The sequence below is a fragment of the Drosophila mauritiana genome, chromosome 2R (assembly GCF_004382145.1).
Source record: "Drosophila mauritiana strain mau12 chromosome 2R, ASM438214v1, whole genome shotgun sequence".
NCBI classification, from domain to species: domain Eukaryota; kingdom Metazoa; phylum Arthropoda; class Insecta; order Diptera; family Drosophilidae; genus Drosophila; species Drosophila mauritiana.
In genome coordinates this window covers 17,936,189-17,956,018 of record NC_046668.1, presented here as the reverse complement: position 1 = coordinate 17,956,018, position 19,830 = coordinate 17,936,189, and the positions used below count along the sequence as shown (strand labels likewise).

The 19,830-nt window shown below is 41.1% G+C and overlaps 2 protein-coding genes across 24 annotated transcripts in view; one reads left to right on the top strand and one right to left on the bottom strand.

The window, feature by feature from the left end:
- Positions 1–19,830, top strand: part of LOC117138084 (heterogeneous nuclear ribonucleoprotein L) — a 94,146-nt gene that overhangs the window by 11,470 nt on the left and 62,846 nt on the right. For all 23 annotated transcript variants that reach the window (XR_004459180.1, XR_004459179.1, XM_033299933.1 and 20 more), the window contains exon 2: positions 11,915–12,052. Coding sequence is in view for 21 of the 23 variants with exons in the window: in XM_033299933.1 (XP_033155824.1) it covers positions 11,915–12,052 (138 nt within the window). In the remaining 2 variants the exon portion in view is untranslated. The remainder of the gene's footprint in view (positions 1–11,914; positions 12,053–19,830) is intronic.
- On the bottom strand, positions 15,985–18,927 carry LOC117138083 (tubulin polyglutamylase ttll6). Its single transcript, XM_033299908.1, has 5 exons — positions 18,257–18,927; positions 18,028–18,181; positions 17,076–17,969; positions 16,259–17,023; positions 15,985–16,198 (listed from the first exon to the last, which is right to left on the bottom strand). Exons 1-5 carry the CDS (start codon positions 18,925–18,927, stop codon positions 16,085–16,087), a joined length of 2,598 nt encoding a protein of 865 aa, XP_033155799.1. The 3' UTR covers positions 15,985–16,084.

The following is a 19,830-nucleotide window of genomic DNA, read 5'->3' as shown; positions in this document are numbered from 1 at the left end:
ATGCGCCGGTTTACCTTCACTGCAAATGTTCTCCATGTTGCTGCTGATTTTGCTGCTGTTGCTTTTGAAATCCAGTTTTGCGCAGCTGCAGCAGTTGCAGTGGCTGAGAATCGAAAAGCGCAGCCGCAGAACAGTTACGAGGCAAACAACGCCGCCAGCACAGCAACAATAGCAACAATATAACAATAAAAACAATAACAAAAGCGCAGCCGACAGCAGCAACAACAAGAGCATAATTTCGCTGACCCACTAAGTTAGCAACAACATAGCGCGAAATATAATTAAATGTGCGTGTCAGTCAATGTCTGTCTGTATGAGTGACGATCGCGCGACGTTTCAGATACAGTTTGAACTGTATAAATTGAGATGCACAAAATAATAATATAATTTAATGAAATAAAATATTATATTTTAAAAAGAAAGGGAAAAGAAGTAAGCTTAAGAAATATATTTTTCGAACGAAAAAAAAGTAAATACAATTATAACTAATAAATAATAAATAGAAAGTATCTTTCAAAGTATCTTCAAGAGTATCTTGTATCTTAAAATGACTACGAGTGCAGTGAATTTGACCAAACCTGTTTTCTGTCAGGAAAAAAGATTTAGCCTGCCTGTATCTTTAAGTAGCTAAAGATATCAAAATGATTATCAGAACGACAGTAGTTTGAGATACAGAAGCTTGACTGTGGCAAACGGTAGGGGAACAGCGTTAGCCACTGGAAGCTAAGTGCAGCGGTTGCAATTTAAGCTCGGTTCCATCGGCAAACAGCGAATCGGCCGGAAAGCCTGGAGCGTTAAAAATGAACGTTAAGGAATGAAAAAGTTCGGCGACGGACGCGTGAGAGCGTATGAAAACGCGAGCGGGGGAATCGGTCAGTCATGTGCACCGCTCGTCTGCATTGCGAAACCGATGAATTTGCCTCTTGCCATTTTTTTTTCGCATTTTTTTTTATTTATTTATTTGTTGTTTTTTCTTCTCCTTTTTTTTTTTTGGCGCTGCCAACGATTCTTTGTAGGCCTTTCTTTGCCTGCGTCCGTTTATTCGCTGGCGTTTATTTTTATTTCTTTATGTGTTGCTAACGGTGCTTGGGCCTTATTTATATATAATTGTGTGTCTTTCGCTCTTTCGCCGATTCGTATTTGTGTGTAAACACGTTTTTTTGTTTTTTTTATTTTTGGAGCTGCGCTTTGCAAAATCGAACGAGCAGTGCAATGCGAAATGTGCTGGCCCTTAACCCATTGATGCCCCACCAGTTTGCATGCGTGCTATCGAATCGATTAAAAAATATTTAAAAAGAAAATACTTTCCATAAAATGTTTTTAATTTGTAGAATTGCACTTATTGCAAATTACTTAAAATTAATGGAATATTTATATTTTTATCTTTGAGGTTATTCTGCACGTAAAAGTCTCGTGGCTTTCTTTTCGTGCCCTTTTCATTCGTTTTTCGAATTTTTTAAGCAAACTTTTTATGGTATACTGACTGTAAATGCTTTTATATACTACATATAGGTGGGTACATATATGGATATATACCCAACAATCCCGATCTTTTTGTACGTTTGCATTTCCTTTTGCGTGCTTTAAATGTATTGACCCAATTCTCTGGCCTGAGTGTTGGAATTTCGTTTGCATTTCGTTGAAACGATTTATACACAGACACCGATTTTTATCGCATTTAAAAGGCTGGGGCTTCGATGAATTTAAGCCCAATTGCATTTGCATAATTATGAGGCTGTCAATTAGGAGCCTATATAAAATCCCCTTACATATTTATTACACATTTTAATTGCTTTGCACATCTGCGTTTTGCCGCTGTGCCTCATAAATCTTTGATGTGTGACACTTAATTTTGAAGACATCTCAATTGTAAAGCTGCTCTGTCTAAAATCATTTCATTTGAATTGTTTTGGTAATAAGTTTGTAACAAATCAAAAACTAATTGCTTTGTGATTGAATCATTCGAATCTGCTTTTGATATGCTATCAATCGACTAATGAAAAGTCAATAAACTGCATATTTTGGTATAACATTATGCACTCACACTGAGGGAAAAACTGCAGGCACGTGTAGAATGTGATTCAATTATTTGTTGTTTGTTTTATGTGCGGTTTTTGTTTTCCTCGTGGTTTCAAACACGGAGCCACATTTTTGCTGCTCCCTCACATTTAATAATATATGCTGCAAATGCAGAAAAACTTGGCAATTCGAATGTTATTTATGCGCAGGTTTTTTCCAGACCCCGTTGCTGCTGGTGCCCATACTTTTTATATTTCGCCACCATTTCCATTTTATTACTGAAACGATTTCATTAAAAACGTAATAAAGTTATTAATGCCCATACGAATCGAAAGTTCCGTCTGTCTTACGTGCGTCATCAATATTAATATCTCGCTCTAAATGGCTTTAAATGAATTGTTAATCAAAATATCTCAGTGATTAACTAGTGCATCGGTTGACAAGGACCTTTTAATTTTTAATTAATTTTCCGTATTTATAAATATGCCATATGTATGCCGTTTATCAATGGCAACGGGTCAATAGTAAATATTAAAATGTACTAATTGCATTATGTTCTCTCTTTATCTCTCTTTGGAGGTAAGTTTACTGATAGCTCTATAATTTATGGTATGTGGCTTTAAAACAAATTACTCGATTGACTTGCTCTGCTTTAATGCGCTTTGATTGGCTTCCCAATCAATGGTTATCATAGATTAGAAAGTGCAATCGTGAATTTAGTGTCGAATGTATCGTTTGCAACTACTACTGCAGCTGAAAGTTAATAACAGACGGAAACAATCGCTGCCGTTGATAATCAAATCACAGTTGGCCAACTGGACATAATGGGCTATATCGTTGGCCCCGTTTTATTGTATATGGGATATATATCGCGTTATTGATAGCAACGCTCGGCCAGCCATGGCGAACTCGTCGAGTGGCTCTGCTCCATATAAGCCAGATAAAAAGATACAATACTTCAATTTCATTTATTTATGTAGCGCACCTTGCATTGTTGGAATAACAGCGCATCAGAATGAGCGACAGTTCGTTCACACCAAACACGCATTGGGAGACAACAAAAAATTACACTTTCCTCGCTTCCTCGCGCTTTTTTTTTATCGTGAAATATTTAAATGGTTCCCTGGCACATTTCGCTACTGATAGCACATTTCAACAGCAAGCCGGCTAAAAAAAACAGAGCAAACACCTAAGAAAACAATGGGAATGGGAATGGGAGTGGGGCTGGCAAACAGAACGGATCACCTACCTCTTGACGCTACAGGAAAAACATCTCAAAAATACACAAAAATAAGCTAAGCGAGTGCAAGGTGACAGAGAAAGTCGATTAAATTCATTTTACATTTGACTGCATTTAAATGAACACTTTTTCTGGCAAAGATCAGATACTGGAGAGTGTTGAGGTGTAAAGTATCCTAAAGTAGTTTCCAATTGAATAGGTTTAAGTTGTTGGAAAATGAACAGTTTACGCTTTTCAGTATAGAAAGTATGCAAATCAGTTATTAGATAAGGACAAAAATTTGAAAACTTTAAACACTCAACATGTATCTTTAGATGGGGAATTCAGACATAAATCTATCTTATTCATAGAACATGTGTGTGGTGCAGTGGGAAAAATGTAGCGCCCAGGCGAAACTGAAAACGGCGAAGAAAGCCAACAACAATAAAGTGAAATGTGTTTAAATATTGATAAAAACAATAAGAATAACAGCGACACAAGCTGGAAAAACGTTGTTGCACACAAAGAAAACGGAGTGAAAACAACAACAATTCGGCTGGCCACATGTGTTAATTTGCGCTCACAGGTGAAAATGGGTGGGTCTGGGTGGTTGCCTTTCAGTGGGTGTTGCGGGTGGTTTTTCGTATGGGGCGATGTGGTTTGTCAGCCAGGCAGACAGACAGTCAGACAGACAGACAGACGGACAGACCCCAGGGGGCAAACTTTGGCAAGCTGCTGACAAATATTTAATGCCTGTCGAGTTGAGCGCACGGTGTTCGGTTTGCTTAGATCCGCTCGATTCAGTTTCAGTGGGTCAGGTGCAAAGTGGTGCAGTGGGTGGATGGATAGTGTGATTCAGCCGGGCACCGTGTTGTGTATGCACAAACAGCACCCGTTTCGCTTTTATTTCCCTATTTGATGATTAACACATTTGCAGTCGCCGTTGTCGTTCGCATTAGCTAGTGTTTATAAAGAAATTAGCTACTTTAGAGTTGCGAGTTTAGAGATGTGATTATCTTGCTGCAAGATAGTTAATAATCTACCATTATAAATTAGACAATATTTTTGATAAAATTAGAAATCAGCAACATTGTAAATAGTTTTCCACTTTTAGAAATATTTATATTTAAAGCTAGTTTGTTTTGTGAAAGTTTCTCTATGTGCAACTCTAAACATTTGTTGACAGGAAATATAGATACCTTTACTTTCAGCTTTCAGTTTTATTTTCGGTCGAAGGGAAATGGGTAATGAGGTGGCTCCTTGGACGAACGATGCGACTCGTTAATTTAGTGGCCGCCAACGAAGATAAAGATTCCGTGGCCAAAGTAAACATTTGAATAGAGCCAGCAAATTGCTCCATCTCCCTTTTTTGGGCATCCCCCAACACCCGCACACTCCCACACCCACACCCACATTCATTTTGGGATTAGGGGGCGTGGCCGCCCTCCTGGCGAGTGGAGTTCACGCCGCTTTGTTTGCCTAGTCGTCGTCGCAGGTGGTGTTCACAATGATTATGACCGTGGTGTTTGCTCGGAAAAAGTTTGGTAAATGAAATTTTTATCGCACTGAAATTGCTGGGAGCTCTCTTTGGCCATAAATTCGGCCGAGAACTACATGAAGTTATTTTGGGGATTATTCGAGAAGTGTGCGTAAAGTGTGGGGCTTACCACTTCAAGTGGGGACCTAAAGAAAACACAGTAATTCGTCTAAAATCCGCTTGAAGTGCAAATAAATGGGTGTATATTTTTAAGCACAGATCAGTAGGAGATTGGATAACTTGGGACTTGTCTGGTATAGTTTAAAATTCGAATAATTATAAATTGAACGCCCAATCGAATGGAAATGATTGAGTTGTTTTCAGTTCCCAATTAGTTGCGGTCCATATAAATGCGAATTTTCCGAAGAGCTTATTAACTGCTCATTAAGTAAATGATAAATGCTCGTGTTAAATCGGCCAGACACTTATTTCGCCAAATGGCAGCGAATATAGATTTTTGGCATTTGGCCTAGAACTGATATTATACGGCTCCCCGTCATGCACGCTGTAAAATAGATCAAAAGGCGAAATCGTTGCAAAAACTAAATTTGCACTGGAAAATTATAAAAATAATTGAAGAATATTGTTATTATATGTATATATGCCCAAGGTTTATACCAAAATGTATGTAGGTCGGCACGTGCCCGTATTTTATGTAAGTTTCACTTTTTTTCGTTGAGAAAAATACGTTTTTCACCCACTCGAGGTGGATTCGATTACGCATCAAGATGATTAGTTTTGCTTTGTCGGCGCTTCCCGGCCGGCCAATTGTCAAGTTAGAAAAATAGCGCAAATATTTTAGTCATTGACGTAGCAATGGTCCCAATGAAACCGGCAAAACAAAAAAAAAAAATGAAAGCGAGAAAAATGAACCGAAAATGCCGTTGAAATCTGTCGAATGCCGCAGACACTCTTGCAGGAATCGAAACACCTCGTCGCACAATGAGGAAAATTTCAATTGTGCACGCCCAGCGTTGAGGAATGTCTACCCAATTTCACAGCACCACAACACCACTCGCATCACCCAAATCACCCGCACCACCATAGCCACTCGATGATGCTCTTTTGTCCATCTACATCATTCCACATGACAGTCGGAGATTGGTTGAAAATCTCAGAGATTTGTTGACATTTCTGCTTACATTTAATTCAATTGCCTGGTTGTGTGTGGTGTCCCAAAAATAAATATAAATTAATCTTATGCTCATGCATGTACGATTTACTGTGTGTTTCTACGCAATTGAAATTAGTTTTACTAAATTTAATTTAATTAAAAGCCCAGCCCCAAAAAGGTTGGCCGCATTCTCAGCCCATTTCCTGAATTGTGCTACATACACACATACAGTATGTGCTCTTTGGCAATCAATTTCTGCCGCAATAGAAATTTATTTTCCTGCCACGTACCCCCAGCCCGTTACCTTGCATGTATTTTTATGCGCATTTAAAAGCATTTTCCATAAATAAAAAATTATGAAAAAAAAGAAGAGCAACCGACAAATGTATAGACGAAACGAAACCCCAAACAGACGAATTAGTGAAGATTTTCACATGAAAAGCGGCGCGTAAATTGCGCGCAGACCGCAAGAAGACGCAAGAAGAGGCAGCAGCAGTCGAAAGGGGGAAATGAAAATGAAAATTGTTTTATGTTTGAAGCGCCCGAAAGATTTTTCCACATAAATTACATGCACACGGCCGAAGAGGCAGCAGTAGCAGACTGTTGTCATAAATGATCAACGCGGTCAGACCTCAGGCCCAAGTCAGTCAGCCCAGCCGCCCAGCCACCCAGCCACCCATCCATCCATCCATCTATACATCTGTCCTACAGTCCCTCTGTCCATATGAGTATCTCTAGTTTGTTGCTATATCCACTGGCACGTCAAGTGAACTGACATTAAAATGACGAAAACGCAAATCAACAGCAAACAACAAACAGCGGCAGCAAGAACTTTCCGCCTTCGGCAGAGTTTGTTGAAAAGATGGATGGATTTATGGCTCATTTTGTTGTATTTCCTTCGTTCCTTCAGTTTGCGTCTTCTTTTTTTTTGCAGGTTGGGTGTCTGGCCCGTCAATAGTTTGTCTTCGGGAAAATGCCCGAGATGTTTGAAGAGGTTAGGGCTTTTCCATGTCGTAATTAAGTCAATTTTCGGTTGGGTAAACATTGAATAGAAAAATAAATGGGAAAATTAGATAAGAAATCGATTAGATGAGCATTGTTTATAAGTACTTTCCTATTTATAAAGGGTCTTATTTCGCAATCATATACGCGTAAGCCATAATATTTTTTAGGAAATAAATAGCGGACGATAGTTTGCTTTCAATTTGTAAAATTTGTTGTACATATATGAAGTTGCCACCAGAAAAGTGACTTTTTAGACCAGGTGTTTGGATCTGGCTTAATGTACATAGTTCATAAATTATTGTCTTAATAGGCCACACTTTTCCACATTGGCCTTAATCTCTTCATGTGGCCTAGTGCTCGCACTGTTTCTAATTGAAAATCATTAGAAAGCTAAGTACATGCAATTTACTTTTCTCATATTGTTCGTTGTGTACACGTCAGCTGAAAAAAAAAGTGGCAAGGGGAAAGGAAAACTACAAGCACACCAGCACGGAAAACTCAAACGCCGAACTAATGACAATTTTCAATGCTCCACGTGCTCCTCACCCACACCCAACCACAACGCCCCAATCCCCAACTACCACACGCTGTGACTAATGAGCGTTGCTAACTGAGATAAGAGATCTGGCCAAATGGCCAAATGCCTGAATACACAGAGAACTGAGAACCGAACTGAGCTGAAATGAACTGAACTGAACTGAACGGAATAGAGCAATTGGCATTTGTTACCAAGAGATTTTCGAAACAAATCAGATACAGATACGAAACATAGAAATCTGTTTACCGAGTACTTATGTCATTCATGAGAATGTATCTCTGACGTTTGCGGCCGCAGAATTTCGAGGTGCTGCCGCTTCTGCTGCTGCTGATGATGGTGATGATGATGAAGACGCCGATGAGCAATGCCAATAGCATGCGATACACGGTATATATTATATAGTTTAAAAGGTTTGTCTTTGCCAAAATGATTGATTGCCGCCCAAGTAGCGGAGGTCGTTCAGAAATGTATCTCGCAGATACAAATGCAGTGCGGTGACCAGACTGTTTATAATTTACACATTATTTCATTTTCGTTTCGTTTGGCATTTTCTGTAAATCCATTTCACTTGAGCTGCGCTGTGTACAATTTCCTTCTCTCGATCATTTTTGATGTTGGACCACTTGACTTGGACTTTTGATGTTTTTACTTTTGGCCTGGTCTAAAACAAAAACCGAGGATCTCTGGCACTCGCTCTTGTCGCTCACTGATCTGCAGCATTTAATTTCATTGTGGTTGTTGTGGCTGCTGTTTTAATTAAATTTCGCAACGCAAACGTTAAAGAAAACATTTTGTAAATTGCATTTTCGTTCGACATTTGCAGCGGGTCTTCGTCGCGGCGTTCGCAACCAAAAAAAAGAAAAAGAAAGAAAACTATAAGAGGTGGGTCTTCAGGGGGTTGGAAAACCGCCGGGAGTGCGCCCGTCTGCTGGCAGAATACAGTGCATCTAATTGCGAGTAACAAATGCCGCCTCATGTTGCTGTCGCCAGACATTTTCCTTCGCTTTTCCTTTTTCCTCTCCATTTTCTTTTTTTTTTGGCACCAAGGCAGGGACGGCGATGCACAGACGATGAAGCTGCCTCAGTCTCCCAGAAATGAAGGACACCAGCATATGGATGCCGGCTAGAGAGATGAGATGGACAGTTTTGGGGCTGTTTGGGGAGGAAGTTGATTAGCTACCTGGGACATTGGACAGCAGCAAATGAGCTGAGCAAATGCTGCAAATGGATCATCTTGTCCAATTTCGAATGAGAGGAGGATTTTGTTGTAAAAATCTGTTTATGTGTTTTTAATATCATACCAACCAATACTTTCTCAGATATAACTATTATAAAATAAAGAAAATATTGTGGTTTCGGTTGATGGATTTGGATACGGTTTAATTTTAATCAGTTGCGGTTCCACTTATGTTTTTAGTTTCCCTTCCTGCTTAGATAATATTTTATCGTTAACTAAAAGAAGTAAACTAAATAAATTATAAGCTATCCCAGCAGGATTAATCGACTCCTCTTAGTCTCCATTTCACTTCCGGTGCTAAATGTATCTTGATCAATTTGCAGCACTTGTTCTGCACAAATTAAGCTTTGCAAATTTTAATTTGAGCAATCCTTGTGAGGACAGTTTGGCAAACGACAACAGTGCATACTCGTACTTCAATTGTTTGTCTCCCGGATTGTCATTCTCCTTTTGATGGTGTGTCTGCCCGAATCGGGCTATATTTCTATCTATTTTTACTACCTCGATTCTTTATCTGAGATTCTGCAGTTCATTGCGATTGCGACTCAACCCAGCGGCAATTTCTTCATCTTCATCTTCATGACGGCGACACATCGTTTTCCTTCTCCCTCTCTGATTTAAGCTTTTTTTTTGCATTTGGGTTTTCTTTTTCGTGGATTTCTTGGCAAACGCATTTATATTGTGCACTTGTATCTGTATCTATGTATCTGGTTGGATATCTGTTGGCTGTTGGATGGGTGAGGCTGCACTTTATAGCGACAGCGACCGCTTGATCGACTGAGTGCAAATTTCTCGAAGCAAAATTTATTTGTGATTTGCAATTCGCAATTTGCATGTACCGGCCGACGTAGTGAAATTTTGTGGGTAATTCATCTTCATTTCGTTGCGGTTCGAGCTGAAATGCGTTGCGGTATGCAGCCACGACACTGCCTCGCCTGCCGGCTATTTTCAATTCGTCCGCTGCTGCGCTAAAAATGTTTCAAATGTTTTTAACCAAAAATAAACCGAATTTAAGAAATAACACAAAAAAGCCTCAGTCGAGAGGCCCATGCAAATTGTGCAGAGTTTCTGAAGTTGGTTTTATGCAATTAAAACCAATTTCCCATAAACAGACCATCAGACCACCATATATCTATTTGTCTAACTATCCATCGATCTGTCTATCTATCTATCTATCTATATATCTATCTATATATCTATCTGTCTACCTATCTATCTATCTATCTATCTATATATCTATCTATCTACCTATCTTGCTATATATCTCTCTATATTGCTAGCCATCCAGGCATCCGTCAATCAATCATTTTAGTATCAGTTTTTGTTGTTTTTATGAAATTTAATCAACAGTTTCGAATTCTGTTGTTCCCAGTCTGTCGGCGATAGAAACTAAAAAAAATTCGAAGAATATTGGGGTAGCTATGGAGAGAGAGGGGTGGAAGGTAAAGAAAAATGTTGATGGTGTATTATTATTAAAGGGAAATTTGACAGAAAACAAATGTTTCCTCCTGTGCTGGCATGCCGCTCAGCTCTTTGTTTTCTTTACTTTTCCTCGGATTTTCACACAAATCGCTTTGTATGCGTCAAAGTTGTTGAAATTTGAATTAACCCTTAGCCGAGGCAAGGACGTTGTGGCAGGAAGCTGTCTGTTGGTATTTGGTATTGGATTACACACTCCGCATAATGAAGCCGCCAATGATCAATTGATGCTGCTGGAAATCATAAATATTTCTATGAATTTATGTATTTATTTAAATGGCATATGAAAAGAAACCAAGTGTTCTTTTGTAAACGCATGAATTCATTATTCTACTCAATTGCAAATATTAACCTTAGGTCAGCAGTTATCTTTGAGTTCAGCATTTGACTTAATGCCTACATATTTGTGTTTAAAATACGTATACACAACTTGCATAAGCATCTAAAAATACGTCACAAAGGCGAGCCATTAACCTAATTGCAAAAGTCAGGCAATGGAAACAAAAGCCTCAGGTAGCAACAGGCGGCACCGCAGTATAAATAAAAATAGGGTTAAGTGCGAGAATCCACTCCTTTAATTTCCCGCAAAATGCATTGGCGAAACGTTTAAAGTGCGCCAAGCAAGCGGGCAAATGAAATAATTGCAGACTCTGAATCGGAACTACGGTAAAAGTTAATTAACTTTAATAGTAATTAGTAACTGCTGGCTGGCCGACAACGACACACTGGCATGTTCTCAACTTTTCTGGGCGAGCAGGAGGAAAGGCAAGAAAATGAGAAAATGTTGCAGAAGTTGGGATAACGTCAAGGTGTTGCTGCCAAGATTGTAGATGAAAAACCCATGTAATGATTTGAAATTAAGCAAGTTTTACCAGCAACTAAGTACCGAGTTAATTAGTGCGGACATCAACGGCATTTTTTGGTGTCAAGACCAAGTGGCCCACCAACACCTGCCCGTCCGCTAGGCGAAAATATTCGAAATATTTAAACTCACGGCAGTTGTCGTCGTGGCTGATTGACAGTCGAACGTGACATGAACATGGTTCACCTAAATTCCGTAATTTATTTAGAAGCAAGTCAGCAAACCGAAAACAAAACGGATATTATGTTAGCAATGACTGCAAATCCTGTCGCTGTTGCCTTTTCCTCAATTTTGAACACTGAGCATTCAACATATCCCCACGACAGCGTCAATTAACGCGAAAAAGCAAACTTTTCGTTGACTTCAATTTTTGCACTCAGCCAAATGAAAATGTGTTTTTGCATTGGCTTAAATTATGCCATTAGTGCAGAAAGTAATTTCGGTTTGGGTTGCGTTAGAGATAATTGGTTTAATAGATTATTTAATTAACTAAAGGTATTTGAAAATATAACGATAGAAAATGTAACTGGTTTCACTCAGTTCATGAAAGAGTTAAGAGGGGTGCTGTAATTGTGCCTATAATTGTTTTCATATAGTCAGCAGCTGGTTGGTATTTCGCATTATTGAGCAAAGTTTATTGCTTTACTAGTCTATAAATCATAGAAACCATTTGAAATATTACGGTCCTAGGATATTTCTTATTCAACATAAGCTGGGTTAAAACGCATTTCGTTACAATTTGCATTTGGGCTAACATCTCATGAGCTAGATCATAAACTAAAACACCAGTTCAGACCACAAAATAAGGCCAGGCTTATTTACTATATATTGATAAATCTTTTGTTATACTCTTCGTCACCACAAAGCCCGATACTTACTTACTTATGTGTACATATTTTTACAGTCCACACCACAACAGAACCAGCAGCAAGCACTTATGAACAAGTCAAATGACGACCTACGGAGAAAGCGTCCCGAGACTACACGGCCAAATCACATTCTTCTCTTCACCATCATAAATCCCTTCTATCCCATCACAGTTGTAAGTACACACAGCAATATATATCTGTATTTTACTATTTCTCCCTCTGCAGCCTCTACTCTCAAAACATACATTATATTATATGACGATATTATCCTAACATATCCTCAAGCTACTTAGTATGGCGAAGGGAGATCTTCTCTGCTTCACATATATATTTCATTTATTTTTATTTATCTCTTTTTTTTGGCAAGAAATCGCAGCAAATAAAATGAAATCCATTGCAATTTGTTGTGTAGCAGTTGGAAAACTTGTCACACACTCGAGTGGAGTTTTCAGGCATGTGTGGTGGGGATAGAAAAGCAGTTATTTGCCACACGGTCGCCTCTGGCCCTGAATGTTGTTGTAGCCTAGGCTACACACGAGTGTTGATTGCATCTGGCTTTGTGGCATGTCTGGTGTGTTCGGTCTTATCGCCACATTTGATACATTTTAGCTACAAAATGGCCAGAAAGTGAGTGTCCTTAAACGGGGCAACAACAAGTGGAAGGAGCAGATGGGTCGGGATTTGGATGAGTCTTTAGACCAAGTGCATTGTTAGACGAACAACAACCTGCAACGTCAACAGCAACAATTATAAGAGGAGAGAAAAACAACACAATGCCCCAACAAAAAGCTAAAAAAAATCATAAAGTACTTAAGTGTGCGAAACATGCTCACATCCACAAAGCAAACGCATGGACAAGACACAAAAACTAGGACTCGAGATTTCTTTACTCTGGTAGGGCTTGGAATTCAAGCTTAGAAAATCTCTCACGAAAGTAGTTTTTTGGTGTCAAAATTTTGTATGCAGCCTGTTCATAGCATATTTAACTTATTATAGTATATTTTGATAAATGAAATACAGTGAAAATTTTAGTTTATCGAGTACATTTACGAACATTAGTATATGCCAACATAACTGGGCTCCAAAAAGTGATTTTCATTAGAAATCCCATTTTCGTAAGTGAAAATGAGTTGCAGAAAGCAAAGTCACTGCATTTGAATGTGGATCAAGAGGGTTTTTTGCTTAGGCCCGTTTTCCAGCCCCTTGGCGTCCTATATCCTGGCTATATAGGGTAGCCACTGCTACATCCAAACAATATCTAGACACGCACACTGGCACAGTTTATTGTCTTTTTAGCAACGGCAACAACATTTGGCGGCGCAGCAGTACAACAAAAGCCAAAGAAAACAAAAATGCGGAAATGCTCCACTCCTTTCGTCCTGCAAAGTGGGAAAGCCGTGTGCGAGTGTGAGTGTGTGCCCAGGCAATTGTATTTTCCAACACTTGAGCCAAGTGCGAGTGTAGTGGAACATAAAATCCTGTGAAGTGGAAAACATGCAGCATAAAAACTGCAAAACTGAAAATTATTTTGGGCCAGCAGAGTTGCATGATGTTACGTGTGTGTGTGAGTGCGTGTGGATAAAGCCAGAAAGCCCAGACATGTTAATTCGCATCCGACAAAATGGCTGCCTCTGTTGCCTGGTGCAGCAGGATTTTCCGACCGTCCGACCGTCTGTGCGTCCGACTGAATGACTTTTCGCAGGTCCCATTGTCGTAAAGTCCAACTGACTGGATTTATATTCACATTCGCATTCAGCACTGCGCAGCTTTTTTCCAACGGAAATAAATCTTTCCGTTGACTTAAGTCATCGCCATTGAGAGGAGAGTGTTTGTTCGGGAATTAAGCAATTCTCTTTACAATTCTCCGTCTTTCTCTCGCGTTATGCGACACAAATTAAAAGCTTCTGGCTGTACGTATAGTATCTTTTACATGCAGTCGCTTATTGAGCCGCATTCCGGTATTAATGAAGCTGCAAATCGGATTAAAGGCATCTCCTGTGTCATAAGAAGTATGATTTAAGCATATCAATAAACAGAATGGCTTTCAGGCGCTAAGATCACGTGATAAATTGGTATTGATATAACGGATGTAAAATACTATAAGGCAATTAAAAATAGTACAGTTTGTGTGCTTAAATCATTTTTGAAGCAATCTTTCACTGCAGATCATAAAGCACTTTTCTAGACAATTTAAAAATGAATTTCCCCCGCCCATGGTAACACTCAAAAGAAGGATGGCGAAAAAGAAAACTGTTTCCGGCAACTTTTCGGGAAAACTTGGACTGGGCACGTTCGTCGGCGAGGAACGCTCCATCACACGCTCCAACTAGCTTTGGCTTAACTAATCGCAAACTAAACGACCTCTAATAGCATCCGGAACTTCTGTCAACAATGCAGACTCCCACTGCCACTCCCATATTTTCCTCCGTCCGCCCTCCTTCATTTCCACACATGCCGAAACGAAACGAAAAGTAAAGTGAGCTACGAGTCAAAAGTTTTCCAGAGCTATGCCGCCTGGCTCGTTTCCGCAGCAAAGGGAGAAGTTCAGGAAGGGTATGCCGCTTACTCGCATGGAACAAAAAGCTTTCGGGATAAGATTAAAAACTTTTTAATAAGAAGACACTAAAAGCATCAAAGGAAATTTGCTTCTGCACACACACACACATACAGGAACCATATTTGTATGTGCAGGCAAAGTGGCCAACAAGAATTGCAGAGTTGGGGCAAAAACCAGATGATAGATGGATGATGATAAAGTTGTGCAGCACCAAACACTCGGCAACAAAAGGCGGCTAGATGTTAAAGTTGAAGAGTTGCTGGGAAAAAAAAGATGGTCGGAAAAAACTGAAAAACTGCAATAAAAGTTGCAGCGGCGACGGGTATTAGCTGACACCATCGCAGGGCCAACAATGTTCAATAATGTATTAGCATGGAGGGCAGAAGGCGTTGCAGCCACAATGCAAATGCAACCGACCCCAGGAGAGCAGGAGCAGCAGGCATATGTAAAACCCTCTTTTGAAGCGGCTTATCAGAACGCTGTTCGACTTTGTTGGCAAGGAAAAAAAATAGGAAAAAAATCATGGAAAAAAATAAGGCAAAATGCAGCAGCAGTCAGCCATAAGCTAAAGCCCAGGAATGTGTAACGGCAGCTGCAGCTTTTGCAATATGTGACACATGCAGAGGAGCAGGAGAAGCCGGCGGAGCACCAGCATCCAGCAGACCATAATGCGTAGCCTGGCAAAAGCCAACGAGTTAGGTGGGCGGAACGGGTGTTCCATTGCACCGAAGGACATGCGGTGACGGCAAAAGCCGAAGCTGTAGCCCAACTTAAAGCCAAAGCCATAGACCTAAACCAAACCAAACCCAACACAACCTAACCAAACCAGAGCCAATCCGAGCCCTGGAAAGCCAAGCCCTTCGCGTCCTTACGAGGCTCACCAGGAGGATGAAACGGCGAGATGGATAAGGATGAAAAAGGGGAAAAGTCGAGGAAAAGTCGGGGAAAGCGAAAACGGAAGGGGTGGGGTGGGGCTGAGGTTTTCAATAATGCACGTTATACGGCTCCCATGCCGCGTATTGTATTGCATTTTGTTTATGCATGCGCCCATCAAAGATGGCAAAGATGCTTGCTTCCAAATGGAACTACAGTGAAAACGAGAAGAAAATGCACTGAGGGAAAAACCCGTCAAGTCATTTCAACATTGTGCATACGAGAACATTTTAGAGCATCATAATTATTCAGGAGATTTTTAGTAATAACAGATTTTTTAAGTGTTTTGATGCACTTAATTTTTCTTAGTGTCGAAAGGAAGATAGATAGGGCTCTGCGGATTTTTTTCTGCGCTGCCGTACAAGTTTGACAAATCGATGAGGTGGTCCTTTGTACTTCGCAACCATTTCCATATTCAGCACCCACTGCCATTTTTTTATGTGTTTCTTTTATGTTCGCCGCTGCTCGCGACAGAAAATCTCTCATAAAGTTGTTTTTATGGAAATATGCAAAACAATAGATTACGATGTGTGAGGCCTATTGAACTTCGACTACTTCCCCCTCTCTGAAAATCGAAAAATCAGTTTCTTTGAGTGAGATGTCATTTTTAATTTCAACAACAAATTGGCATTATAAAACATAGCTTCCAAAGACTATTCACTGACCGACCGAAAACACACACAGTATGCCCAAAAATCCAGAGTATAACATTGATCTATCGAGAACTCGCTTCCTCGCAATCATTATTAAGTATTTGATAAAGTAGATCCGGGAAGCACTTGATATCGTTCTTGGTTAGGTGACCATTTTCGTACATTTTTGAGAATATCTTTAGGTGATCGGTTTAAAGTTATTATTCACTTCAAACTTTTTCCTTTTTATTACTTACCAATTCCCTGAGCCTTGTTTCATTTAACTGACTGGCCCTTTCCTTTCGCCAGCTTAGAAGTTGGTCAGTTTCCGCTTCGTTGATGGTGCCGGCTGTCCAATTTGCAAATGCTCGAGCCTTGGTGCCAGGTGTTAGCTCCACCTTGGACTTTGTCATCTGGCAGTGGTTGCTTTCCCGAAGGGTTTCCTTACTCAGATCGGGTTTTCCCTTTGGCCTCACCTTTTTCTTCAAGCTAGTCTTGCTTTTCGTTGTGATCTTGCTCGTTAAGTCTGGGGATTCACTTTTACCCACAACCCTGCCACCCTCGAGGCGTTGTTTTTGGGCGTGTTGCTCCAGAAATTTGGCATCCCGCTGTGCTTCCATTTCGAGCATCCGCTGTTGACGAGCCCGCTGGCTAAGATTTCGTTGCTGTTTGCGACGATAACCTTTGGTGATACTGCTGCCGCGTTTGGGTGAAAATTGGCTGCGCTTTTCCCTGCGCACACTCTGCCAAATGCCCAATCGCTCCTTGGCGCAAGTGGGCGCCAGCAGTTGCTCTTTTTGGCGCTGAATTTCGCGCGCTATCAAGGCTCGATGCTTTTTCGCATAAGCCTCGGCCTCCTCGCGGCGTCGTCGTGACTGCAGGATCACAGGATTTACCTCTGCACCTTGCACCAGATCACCTGGCCAACGCACGTGCTTGCCGATGCGATTCTGTGCCTGCGTTTGGTTCTGCTGCTGTTGAACCAGATCCTGCTGGCGCTCCCGTTGGTGCTTTTGCATTGCCTAAAGGATAAACATTGATATTTGGATATATATTCATGATGAATCGGTTTACCTGGAGATTCAGTTGCTCACGTCTTCTACTTGCAACTGTATCTGCGAACATGGGTTGCTTATTCTGTTCGTAGAACTTGCAATAGTAGTTGACCTTTGAGGAATCTCGTGGCGGCATTATACGCCGATAGTTGCCAAGGTGACTCTCCTCCCAGGCAATCTGTTGGGTTAACGCTCCAATGGAGCAGGCTTGCCGCACATCGTGGCCGCCAACTTCCCGGATTGGTGACGAATAGCCCGGCATTTGGGCAGCAGCCTTCTTGTTGTAGATATTCCTAAGCAGCCTAGCTCTGTGCTCTGTTCGATCATCCCGAATAATCTGTTCTTTATCTACCAAGGCTGTGCTGAGCATATTCAGAGTATCTCGAATTAATGGCCGCTTCACTTCCATGTCCACCGACTCATCTGCACTCAAACTAGGCGTGTGATTGACTTCCAGTATGTAGGGCTTCAGTTTCCAGTCCACAAGGATATCAAATCCGAGCAGCTGAAAGCTGGCTTGTATCTTATCGTGCTTTGGAAAGCAGACATTGTAATTATGCTTTAGTGTGGGCCAAGCACTAATCAGCGTCTTTATAATCGCATCATCCACACTCGCCCAGAACTCGGCGACATCGTAGTTGTGATCCAATAGCCACTTATTGAAGGCACTTAGCTTGCGTTTGGAACCCGCTTCCGGTCCATTGCCCACCATGTACTGTGAGTTCCGGCGATTCAGGCAATAGTTGGTCAGGTGCATGAACACATTGTGGCTATTTCCCGTTGTTGGTGGCACATATTTCTGGGTGGCAAAGCGTGCCAGACCCTCATTGTACACAAAAATGCGCAGTGGATCCACCGAGGTGACAAGTGTATAGACGCGCAGATCAAACTTGTAGCCATCTATAAGTAGGGGCTGAAAATGGGATTGATTGTTGATCATATAGATCGTTAGAACCATACTCCAGACCTACCCGTTCTATGTAAGTTTGGCAGATGAGTTTCTCCCGTTTGCCCACAGTGCGAAGATCGGTGGTTATCCAGATGCCACGTCCTTGACCCGCCGAATAAGGCTTTAGGATAAAAGTGCGCTTGTGTTTGTTCGCATAAATGGCTACATCGTAGGCACTGACAGAAAAAAATGGTTATTATATTATATTCTTAGCTGAATTTATAAGAAATTTCCCAAATAAGAAAACTCACTCGTTTGGCATTAGCCAGGTTTTGGGAAATATGCGATAGTCGCCGGGAAACATTTTGAGCATGCGATTCAGGTTCCTAGACAGCAGATCCTTGCGGCATATCTCCACCATGCCTGGAAAATGGTTAATCTGCTGAAAGCGTTTCATGTTACGCAGCAGGTCATGATGGGGCGTGGAGTCCGACCATTGGATGTTCCACAACCTATGCTCGGGCACATGCTGAAATCCCATGTTCCTGGTAACCTTGGCCACCAGCTGGAATCGCGTGTTCTCCACGCAGACACTTAGTCTGAGGCCGCGAATACTGGGCACAATGTCGGTGCCATTCACGTGAAACTGCATCGGTGGCTCTTTAATGACGTCATAGCAAATGGAATCCAATTGGGAGGCGGTCAGCAATGGCTTATCCCTCTGCTGTTGCGTGTTATCCTGCGTAACAACCATGATGTGGTCCTCGTTACCACCGCGTCGTCGCCAAGTTGGCAGGTTATTTTCCCGTCCCGATCGCCGTTTGCCACGTGACTTATTCGACAGGACATACACACTTTCCCGATTGTAGACTCCTTGCTTTTGACCGTTTTTATCCGGGGGTAGAGATTTATGGGCATTAAAGAATCGCGTGTACGGATTGGGCTCGGAATAAGTGGGCCTGGGCGATTTCTTGGAAGGCATCTGGTGATGGTGGTGGTGATAGCGCCGCTCCACTGGTTTTTTGGACTTTTAGCAGTGCTCTGCTCTTCAATTTGTCATCAAAAAATCCAAATATGATAGGGTACATTGAATTTTGACAGAATAATGTTCGTACGACGTGTTTAACTAGGGTGGGAGGTTGAAAAACATTTCATAAAATGCCCATCTCATCTTGCAACCTTAGAACGCCCACCAGCCCACCACACGGCAAGGTCAAGTGCTCGGCGGTTGACACTTGAGATGTGAGCCACTCAATTACCAAAGTCAGTGCCGCGAGTGAAACTTGTGCCATGTGGTTGGCCAAAACACCTTGCGACAACCGAATCGAATCAGTGCGCACACCTGGCTGGCCCACCTCCCATCTCCCATTTCCATCGCTTTTCGTATTAATTTCCATGTGAGGAGGAGCTTTGGGGTGGGGCTCATTAACCGCAGTTTTATCTGGCTTTAGGCTCATGTGGTTATTAGTTCAGGCAGTCAATGTCACGAGTAGAAGTACATGAGAAAAAAGATGGAAAGCCATCAGCAATAGCAGTTACATAGCGACAGATGTAAATGTCAGCTCGTCATTCGCTTGGTTAACTTCGGGGGCACAAGAGCAAGAGGGCGTGATTGTGTGGATGGGGTCACCTACGGTACGGCACTGTAATCCCTCGAACTACAGTAAAGTGAAAACAAGCATTAATATTTTTGATTATTTAATTTTTAAACAAATAGTTAAGCTAAGATAGAAACAGATGTACAATTTCAGAATTTCAAACTGGAAAATCACATTTTAAAAAGAGGATTAGAATGTTTATTTAAAAGTTCTCTTGATAAACTGAATCTGCAGTCTGCATAGTTGCATTAGTTGAATGTTTGCTTAAATCCCATTGAGTGAAAAAC